General features: G+C 45.0%; 2 protein-coding genes across 3 annotated transcripts; one reads left to right on the top strand and one right to left on the bottom strand.

The window, feature by feature from the left end:
- The first annotated feature begins 1,531 nt into the window (after positions 1–1,531).
- On the top strand, positions 1,532–5,284 carry OVOL3 (ovo like zinc finger 3). The gene is made up of 4 exons (XM_042439885.1): positions 1,532–1,785; positions 2,478–2,635; positions 2,968–3,160; positions 4,161–5,284. The coding sequence occupies exons 1-4, from the start codon at positions 1,680–1,682 to the stop codon at positions 4,451–4,453; spliced, it is 750 nt and encodes a 249-aa protein (XP_042295819.1). The 5' UTR covers positions 1,532–1,679; the 3' UTR covers positions 4,454–5,284.
- Positions 5,285–5,449: 165 nt separating this feature from the next.
- POLR2I (RNA polymerase II subunit I) lies at positions 5,450–9,099 on the bottom strand. 2 transcript variants are annotated; one of them, XM_042441245.1, is made up of 6 exons: positions 8,987–9,099; positions 7,822–7,876; positions 7,286–7,359; positions 6,682–6,756; positions 6,242–6,293; positions 5,450–5,684 (listed from the first exon to the last, which is right to left on the bottom strand). In XM_042441245.1, the coding sequence occupies exons 1-6, from the start codon at positions 9,043–9,045 to the stop codon at positions 5,622–5,624; spliced, it is 378 nt and encodes a 125-aa protein (XP_042297179.1). In that variant the 5' UTR covers positions 9,046–9,099; the 3' UTR covers positions 5,450–5,621. The 2 variants fall into 2 exon arrangements, with proteins under 2 accessions (XP_042297179.1, XP_042297180.1); XM_042441246.1 differs by having other exon boundaries at positions 8,891–9,028.
- Between the last annotated feature and the right edge of the window lie 759 nt (positions 9,100–9,858).

Below are 9,858 nucleotides of genomic sequence, written 5' to 3'. Positions count from 1 at the left end.
AAAAGCAAAATGTGTTGAACTACAAATCCCAGAATTCCTTGCCAGCACTGTCAGAGGTCCTGGGGATTCTTGGATCTCTAATTCAACAAAATAACTTTCCCAAGCTTTAGTAACTACAGCTACCTGGACAGGAGGGAGAAGTGAACAGGATTGAATTATGCTGCAGAAGGCAACCTTTTCCAGTCATGTTGAGCTTTCCAGTTGGTTTAAGCACCTGGCAGGTGGGAAAGGTTAGTTTGTTGGACTACAGCTCCCATAATCCTACACCAATCAGCATGGATTGTAGGAGCTGTAGTCTTTAAAAGTATCATTTCGAAGCTTTGCTTGGGTCAGGAGGCAGAAGAGTTATGATGGCTAACATGCACTTGTCTCTCCATATTTCTGGCTTTGACTTTTGCGGCTTTGATTATTCACAGATTTTATTAATATGTTCTCTATAGGAATATCTAGGTCCTCCAGGGCAACTCTATGGTCAACTTGAACCAAACGTCACACTGAAGGACCTAGAGATTTCTAGAGAGGTGTTATCTCAAGTAAAAACACAGTGTTTTTGTTATTTGTGGGTTTTTCCACATTCACAGGGGTCTGGGGCCCCTAACCCCAGCGAATCTGGAGGGACAAGTGTACTACAATTTATTTACATCTCTCCTTATCTCCCCGGTTTGGCCATCCAGCCTCTGCTTAAAGACCTCCAAGGAGGGAGACTCCACTCCACTCCGAGGAAGGAGTGTGTTCCACATTCGAACAGCCCTTACTGTCAGGAAGTTCCTCCTAATGTTGAGGTGGAATCTCTTCCTGGAGCTTGCATCCATTGCTCCGGTTCCTAGTCTCTGGAGCAGCAGAAAACAAGCTTTCTCCCTCCTCAATATGACACCCCTTCAAATATTTAACATCTTAACACCATAAACCCAAGTCTCAGCTGAGTTAATGGAGTGCAGACTGCTTTTGCACTTTGAACTCAGTTTGCAGCAATTGAAGTGAGCTGGGGACAAAAAGGAGGAAAGTGGGAGAAGAAGAGAGGAACTGGAACATTTTGAAAGCAAGCTGAAAGATGGGGTGGCAATGGATTTATTGGGATTAATTCCAAACTGGGAGAGTTGGGGAGTGGGTTGTGGTTGTTTCATCCCAATTGTTTAAAAATCTGACGCGTTTCCAATTTCTTCCAGCTGCTCAGCCAAAGCGACTGGCTGTCTAACCGTCCTCAGAGCTCTTCTTCATGGTCAAGTGTAAGATTTGCATATTGCGGATGGAGAGCTTGGGTTGCCTTTGCAGTTAGGAGCACATAATATGCAAAAAAACAAAGAGGAAAGAATGGTGGAGGGTTATTCAGAACATCCCAGCCCTCTTCCCCTTCCACCGAGGCCGATTCAAATTGCCAGGACGTCCCATGCTGCTGTTTTAAATAGCGCACTCTGCATCCATGCAATCCCTTCAAATCAATTCTTTTCCTTACTGGAGTTCTGCTGAGATTTTGGATTTTGCTTGGGACTAGACCAGAAAGTTCTTTAATGTTTAAAAGCTTAATTCTGCCCTCTTGGGCCACTGTTTCCTCCAAGTCTTAATATTTTGATAGTTTTTACATCCCACGGCTGGTTGCAACTCCCAAATTGTTGAAGCGAGTCGTGTCAAAGCCAACAAAGGCACAAAGCATCTAAAGCCAAGTGTGAGCTTCTTCAGCCATGCCCAAATCTTTCTTGGTGAAACGGCGCAAATCCGTGCGACGGCTAGGACTCTGGAATTGGGGAGAACTTCCGGACCAGCTCCGGGGAGACATGTACATCCCAGGTAGGTCTGCTTGGGGAATTTTACAATAGACATAGTTTGCTTAAGAGTTATCCAAGTTTAAATTAGTCTGTGGGATTTGAACTATTGGCCGCACCAGATATTGTAGGAAACGTTGGATTTTTGGAAGGGCTGACCCTTCTATATCATGGCTGTTTTGTGTTTGTTGAATTTACATAAATCATATTATTAGTGTATTTAGTTGTTATTCTGTTCCTACAGGATGTCATTCTCCAACTGCCCTGACTTGGCCAGGGCAGTCCCAACTAATCTTTTTCCATCCCACGTTTTCAGCTGCTTTTAAAAGGTCCCACTTCTCTCTTTCTTTCCACTTTCCCCCTCCATCCTCAGCTATAAATCTGAGTTCAGACTTCCAAAGTATTTTGCACTCCATTCACTCAGCAGAAGGAAGAGGAGAACAGATGGCAGAAGCTTGCTCTTCCCAGTGGCTCAAGCAAAAGCAATCTGCTGCAGGTCCTCCCTCGCTTGTCTGTTCTTCCTCATTAATAACTATCATTAGCCATCTTGACCACATTCTGATGAGGCTTGGCCACATGCATCCAGGTTTTCATCTGTGAACATTTCAGAATTCTAGATAAGGGATTACTTAACTTGTACTGTTGTTAACCCATTCAGCTTCATACGTTGGGACTGTTTCATCTTCTGAGCGAACAGTTCCACTGCTCTTTCAACAGGCAGCACAGCCCAAACCTTTGAAGAACCCAGTATCCCCAGAGGTGAAGACAACACCATCATGTGGGAAAAGACCCACGGAGGAGACCCCCAAGCCCTCATCCAAAGCCAGTTCCATTCACAGCCAGGTGCCATGGGGAAATGCCTTCAGAACCGCAGGGTAAGTAAACATTGGCTATGTGGTTAGAACAGGATTTGTAACCCCAAATACTTTTTTGGATTGCAATTCCCAAAATCCTCCAGCCAGGATGGTCACTGTCCTTGTCCCCAGGATAGCCTCTGATTTCCTCTTTTGGAAAGATGATGACTGAGATATGCCCGGTATTGTTTTGAACATTAAATGCTTGGTATGTAAAGACAACACAATGCCTTCTACCCTCAGGCCCTCCAGGTATGCAATGCTCAGAAAAGTTCCATTTTTGGACTTCAACTCCCAAGCACTGAAGTGTTACTCTGGGAAGAGTCTTTGTGCCTCAATAACCTGTCCTCTGCCCCCTCCAGGGCCGCGTTGCTCCAGTGCACACAGAATTCCCATGCGTCGTATGCAACAAGCATTTCCCGCTGCAGCGCATGCTGAACCGGCACCTCAAGTGCCACAGCTCCATTAAAAAGCACATCTGCACATACTGCGGGAAGGGCTTCAACGACACCTTCGACCTCAAAAGGCACCTGAGGACACACACAGGTGGGTCTCTGCACCCCTGCTATCCCTTCCCTTGCTTTTCAGCTCAAGGAAGGAAACACACTGACATTGCAATTTTTTAAAAATCATGTCCTTAAGGCAGTTGTGGGCTACATGCAGGGCTGCAGGAATCCCTTCGCTGAACCTCCAATGACCACCTCCATACCTTCCAATTGTCCCAGATTATTTCTCTATCATTTCTCTTTTCAGCTGCTTTTGAAATATCCTAGTTTTTCTTCTCCTCCTCCTCCTTAGTCCTCAGTTTATTTCAGTTGCTGCAAGCTAAATTCAAAATGCAATCTAGCATACTCTCCTACTGTCCTGATTTGACAGGGACAGTCCCAATTAATCCTCTGTCGTCCTATTTTCCCCGTTGCTTTTCAAACGTCCCAGTTTCTCTCTCCTTCTTCTGCATACCTGCTTTGTCCTAGGCTTTCTTCAGTCACCGCAAATGGAATTCAAAGTGCAAACATAGTTTGCACTCAGGAAAGGAGAAATCTTGGCCTTCTCAGGAAACCCAGGCAAAACCAAACTGCTGCAGTCTCTTCTAGTTTGTCTATTCCTCCTTATTACTAACTTTTGCCACGTTGACCACACTATGCTGCTGCTTGGCCACACATGTCCTGGTTTGCATCTGTGAAATATTGGAGGGTATGAATCATTAGGAAGAACGTCTTTACTGTAAGAGCTGTTCAGTTGTGGAACAGACTACTTCAGAGGGTTGTAGAATCTTCCTTTGGAAGCCTTTAAACAGAAGCTGGAAGTGCATTTTTAAGAGGTGCTTTAATTGTGTATTCTTCAATGGCAGGAGGCTGGAATTGTGGCAATGTCCAGCTTTATCTTTCCATTTTCTGGCCAGAAATATCTTTTTTCCTTCATTTTCCCAGCACTGGGAATTCTCTCCCTTGTGCTCTTCTCTTTCTAAAACCAGGGGAATCTCCCCTGAGCAAATATCATTCCGTCGGCTCTGAATATAGTGAACCTTGCCTTGCCTCCTCCACAGGGATCCGGCCATATCGCTGCTGTGTCTGCGACAAAGCCTTCACCCAGCGCTGCTCCCTGGAGTCCCACCTCAAGAAAATCCACAGCATCCAGCAGCACTATGCCTATCGTGAGCGCCGCTCCAAGCTCTTTGTGTGCGAGGAATGTGGCTTCACCTGCAGCGGCAGCAATGAGTACTACAGCCATGTCCACCAACGCCATCCTCTCAATGGCCTTGATGACTTCCGGATGCCTGTGGCTCCTGGCCTCCACACAAAGATCCACGTTCTCTATCCTCCTGCATACTGTGGTTGAGGCCAAGAAGAACTTGGGAGATGCAGTACAAAAAGGTGATTTGGGGCATTCTGGGAGGTGCAGTCCAAAAATGTAACATTCCCAAACGTGGATAGGCCTCTGTATACTCTCTGATTAAAAGGCCAAAATTCAGGGCTCAAGAGCTAGTTTTAAGAACCAGGACCTGCCTCAGTTATGCAAAGGAACATAGTCTTGTTTGACATCATTGTAGGGATAGCCATGCTGGCCATAAAAAAAATAATCCAAAATCCATTCTGTAATGATGATATCTTTGGCAGGCCAACCAAACCCAGCCAGAAAACTTCACGCTAGCTTTTGAATAGCTTCCTCACCAGGTAGAGATAGTAAAATAGCACAGCCATCATGTCCTCTCTGGAGAAGGACTTCTCAGACAAGGAGGGGGAAGTGATATGATAAACAGGCTCCAGTTGGAACAAGAGGAGGCTGGCGATCCTGTCCTGGTACCGGCAGAAGCAGAGACCAGTCTATACCAGGCAACAGATTGAGCGGAGAATACACAGGCATTTCACCCTACAAATCACTGTAAATTAAAACACCAGTTGCAAAGGGACAGGAGACACTGATCCCCTTTAAAAGGAAAGTGCTTGACAAGTTAGGTCATCTGGGCTGGTTTCTGTTGGCTATAAATTAGATTAGCCAAGCCCATTTTGTTGCTGCAAACACTTCCAACGCTCCCTTACGACCATGTCTGGCGTATCTGGCCTTGTGGATCTCTGACTTCTGGTGTGCCTTGGATTAATCTTTCTGGCCGTTTTTAATACTTTATTTATATTGGGAGGAGGTCTGGAGCCATAAAAAACAGCCACTAAAGCCATGAGTGACTTAGGCTGAATAGCAGGTTCTCATGAGGAAACGGCATGCATTTCCTGCTCAGAGACAATTTCTTATTCACCACAGACTGGAACCCAGCTGCATTAATCCTGTAAAAATGTGCCAAGTCCTACACTTTTGCAGAAGGTCTTCTGGAAAAACAGGTTAGAGGTTTCTCAAAAAATAATGCATTTTTATTCACAGAGCAAAACAATCAGGACACTAGATTCAAACAAGGCAATTAAGAAAAGTAAAGGAGCCGATAAATCATCTGGTAGTTTCCAAAAGAGTGGAAGGCAGCCAACAACGTGGGGTGGAAATGCCATCTCCAAATGCTTCACTCAGTCCAACGGTGACCACAGTGTGGGGCTGTGCAGACGTAATACAGCCGCATGGCATCCTGAAAAACAAAGAGCACAGGCTTTTGGAAGGCATCAGGTTAGATACCTGCCATTATACTGTATTGGCAGGGCAATACAGTTGGCTTCCTTTCAGCTACATTTGATGACATATCTGGACTCTGTTCTGTAAGAACATGAAGCCTCCTGTAATGATTTCCCCTAGAAGAGAAGAAGCCTGAAGTGGTTTTGGTCTTGGTAAGCATTTGTAATTTTTGTTGCTGTTGAATTATTATTAAAATTCCAGAGTGACATAACAGAAACATTTGCCTTTGGTAAGCTCAACAGTTTCTATCGAATCAGAAAGGATCACAGCCCAAACAGCTACAAAAAGCCCATCCTGAATGTCACCAACTTAACAGGTGTCCATCAGTTAAGCAATTTTCAAATGGCTTTGAAGTCGATGGACAAAAGGCATGCAAATAAGGCAACAGACCATGGAGCAGACTGAGCAAAATGTTGCTGGATGGGATATTGCTGCTCATAACCTTTAAGAGGATGACACCGCCAGTCATTCTATACCATCGGTTTCCCTCCCACGGGTAGAAACCCATCTCACCTCAGCCCTTGCGCTGTGGGACTGGAAAAACACCGCTTCCTTGTGGCCACACCTGGAAAGAAGAGAAGAAGGAGCTCTAGTTAAAACACAGAGGCTCCGCAGATCCCAAAAGGAACCAGTCTGCATGGACAATCTTTATGTTTTGGAACTTCACCTTAGGCCCTACACTAAGCGTTAACAGTTAGTAGTTTAATTAGATTTTAATGTTTACTCTTTAACTATTTTATGAATGTTTAACAATTTGTAAGCCGCTCTGATAGCCTTGGCTGAAGAGCGGGGTATAAGTAAATAAATATTATTATTATATTATATTATTTTAATGTGTAAGCCAACCTGATTCCTAATCCTGGGAATAAGTTGTGGTATAAATAAAAACAGTAGTAGTAGTAATAAAGTGCATTTGTCAAACTTTTTAAAACCAAAGTGACACATTTACTCACTTCTGACAGGGGTGGTCCTCTGTTCGAGGCAGAGTTGGATCTTGAGAAACGTCAGCGATGATCTGGGTTAATTCACTGAAACCAACATTTTATGTTTATGAAATGTATTCCCAAACATTTGGCCTGCCCACTCCTGGAATACATATAAACACAGAGAGAGAGAGAGAGACATCCTGTTCCCTTATACATGTGATTGTGCTTTTTTAGCCATGCTTTAATTTCTTTATTCAGCTCACAACTGTGTAAGCAAGTTTCACATCAATAACTTGTTACACATGTGCATTCTTGAATGAGGCAAATCTTCATTCTTAGTACTTAATTCACTAGGATTGCAGAAACCGCAGGCACAACACAACTACACAACTGGTGGCACAATGTGGGTATTCAGCAAAACGGTAGAGCAACTACCACCTAACTATGTGAATGTAGATTTCTGCTACTCAAGCACAACGTAGGATCTCAACTACAGAGTTCTAACTATACTCATCCTCCCTCCACAGTGAGTTAATGTCTTTTAGCATTAAGAACACCAGCTTCTCCAACACAGCATTGCATTCTGTCCCATTAGAGAAAGGTCCCATTGGAGAAAGGCCCCAATACTTACTCGACTTCGTGGGTGATCTTATTGACATAAATGCAGCTGTTGTCAGCTTCCTGCTGGTAGTCGCAGTTCCGGCACTTGGACAAGCGGCAGAGAGGAAGAAAGAAGGTGGGAAAGAAGGAGAGCAGGTAAAGACCCCAGCAAAACGGCAGCGTTCGCTTTCTACTAGCAGCGTGTCTCTTCTTCCGTTTCCAGGTAATGGATCTCAAGCAAGCAAAGAAAGAGCTTTGCTTGGGAAACTGAAGCACCAACACAGTCATTTGCTACTAGTATACAACGTGTTGCAATACCATTATTGTTATTTTGGGATGTGGGGAGGCAGGCACAGGCCCTCACCCTCCGGTTTAGTTTAGCCAGAACTTAGATAAGTGACTTTTTTGAACTACAGCTCCTAGGATCTTTCACTGTCATGATTGAGAAAGAAATGTAAAAATCACTTTTCCAACCTGGAAATTCAGCCACATTTCCCCCTAAAGTAATGCTTTTGGAAACAGCGATGGCAGATTGCAGCCTCCATTACTCATGTACTCTGTACTCACCGCATAGAGAAGGATCCTGTTCTCTTTGTCCTCCTTGGGGTACAACATGTTGTTGCTGTTTAAATAATAAGAATAAGAAGAAGGAAACAGAAAATGAGAGCTGTGCTTTCAGTAACCACAGACTGAGTCTCCTTTATCCGAAATGCTCAGGACCAAACACTTTATGATTCTGGGAGCAGATTTGGGAATAACTGGGCAGTGAGCCCTTGGCATCTGCCTTGGGATTTGCTTCCAGGACCCCCAAATTTTGTGGGTGTGCAAGTGCCATTAAAGACAGCAGTGTAGTAAAACTGTGTCCCTGACATAAAGTAGCAAAACCAAGGCATCGGAAGCACTTCTGACCCAGGAGTCATGTTTGAAAAGGAAACGTAGTTTATTCAGAGGAGATTCGTCTTCCAAAATGACTGGGGACCCGAATTCAAAGCCAACCCAGTCTTTATACTGTTTTGAACAAAGAAAACTGCAGATAGTAATATCATTGGTTACATTTGAGTTAATCATTTAGGGCCCTGTTCTATTCATCGCAGGTTCAAACATTACACCTAACATACCTCTCTATCCCTTGCAGGTGTATTTATTATAGACTGGTTGATTGATGGCTGAGCCATCCATCAAAACTTTTATATTCTCTATGTTTTGTTTCACTGTCTCTTGGTCGACTTCCTTTTATTTGGGTTAGAACTATAAATTAGGAGCCATTTCCGAATCGGTTTACATTCCTCAACAAGGGGATTTGCCATGACCGGAATAACAACCTTTGCTCCCAATGCATTTCAGTACCATAAACTTCCCAGCTCCTGAGCATAAGCAAAATTTCTTTCACTGCCATGGCCACATGCTATGGAATTCTGGGAAGTGTAGTTTCTTGAGGCATTGCAGCCTCGCCTGTCAGAGAGCCCTGGGATCCAAAGGCAAACTACAATTCCCAGGATTCCACAGCATGGAGCCATAGCTCTGGGACCACAATAAACTACAGTTCCCAGGATTCCACAGCATGGAGCCATAGTGTCAGTCTGGGCTATCCCTGCAGTGTGGGATGGAGAGGGCTGGACCATCATGGACTACACACCCCATCATCCCCAGGCAGGTCAACCCAGGTGGCTGGGGATGACGGGACACGCCGTGCTCGGCCCCATCCGCCTCCTGGGAGCCCACCTTCCCTCACCATTCCTGGCAGAAGCGGATCCCGACGAAGCCCGGCTCGTAGGCCCCTTCCGACTCCATGGCGACTGCGCATGCGCGAAACGAAAGGGCGCCTTTCCAGCCCTGCGCTTGGCTTCGCTTAATCAAACTGCGCAGGCGCGATATCTGGCGGAATAGATGGCGTCGCCGCTCTGTCTACGGAAGCCGTTGCGGGCCATGAAAGCTTTGAAAGAAGTCATTGCAGCGTTCGCCTGTCTCCTCTCCCTTTAGAAGTGCATCTGCACTGGATGTAGCGCAGTTTGACACCGCTTTAAGCGCTGTGAACCATGTTCTGGCGGCCTAGGTTTCTCTTGAAGCAAAAAGAATGGATGTAAAGGCTAAATTTCTGTCCCCATCCCTGAGGTGCATCTGCACTGTAGAAATAATCCAGTTTGACCCCACTTTAGCTGCCATGGCTCCATCCCACAATCTCTTTCCCTGGAGCTTGTATCCATTGTTCCAGGTCCTGTTCTCTGGAGCAGCAGAAAAGAAGCTTGCTCCCTCCTCAATATGACATCCCCTCAAATATTTAAACAGGGCTATCATATTCCCTCTTAACCTTCTCTTCTCCAGGCTAAACTTCCCCAGCTCCCTGAGTCTTTCCTCATAGGGCTTCATGGTTTCCACACCCTTCACCATTTTACTCATCCTCCTTTGGACACGCTCCAGTTTCTCAATGTCCTTTTTGAATTGTGGTGCCCAGAACTGGACACAATATTCCAGGTGCGGTCTTACCAAAGTAGAATACAGTGGCACTATTACTTCTACTGATGCAGCCTAAAATCACATTGGCCTTCTTAGCCGCTGTGTCACAATGTTGACTCATGTTCAACTTGTAATCGATCATTACAATAC

The sequence above is a fragment of the Sceloporus undulatus genome, chromosome 9 (genome assembly GCF_019175285.1).
Source record: "Sceloporus undulatus isolate JIND9_A2432 ecotype Alabama chromosome 9, SceUnd_v1.1, whole genome shotgun sequence".
Taxonomy (NCBI): Eukaryota; Metazoa; Chordata; class Lepidosauria; order Squamata; family Phrynosomatidae; genus Sceloporus; species Sceloporus undulatus.
The sequence above is the reverse complement of the archived record's forward strand: the minus strand, read 5'-3'. Positions and strand labels throughout refer to the sequence as shown.

Bases quoted from the DNA above. Each gene is read 5' to 3' on its own strand.
- OVOL3 (XM_042439885.1), top strand. From the start codon at position 1,680: ATGCCCAAATCTTTCTTGGTGAAACGGCGCAAATCCGTGCGACGGCTA. The intron at 1,786-2,477 runs GTAGGTCTGCTT...CTCTTTCAACAG, and splicing joins GGGAGACATGTACATCCCAG to GCAGCACAGCCCAAACCTTT. The intron at 3,161-4,160 runs GTGGGTCTCTGC...CCTCCTCCACAG, and splicing joins GCACCTGAGGACACACACAG to GGATCCGGCCATATCGCTGC.
- POLR2I (XM_042441245.1), bottom strand. From the start codon at position 9,045: ATGGAGTCGGAAGGGGCCTACGAGCCGGGCTTCGTCGGGATCCGCTTC. The intron at 6,757-7,285 runs GTAAGTATTGGG...TGTTGGTTTCAG, and splicing joins AAGATCACCCACGAAGTCGA to TGAATTAACCCAGATCATCG. The intron at 5,685-6,241 runs GTGAGATGGGTT...TTTGTTTTTCAG, and splicing joins CCCACAGCGCAAGGGCTGAG to GATGCCATGCGGCTGTATTA.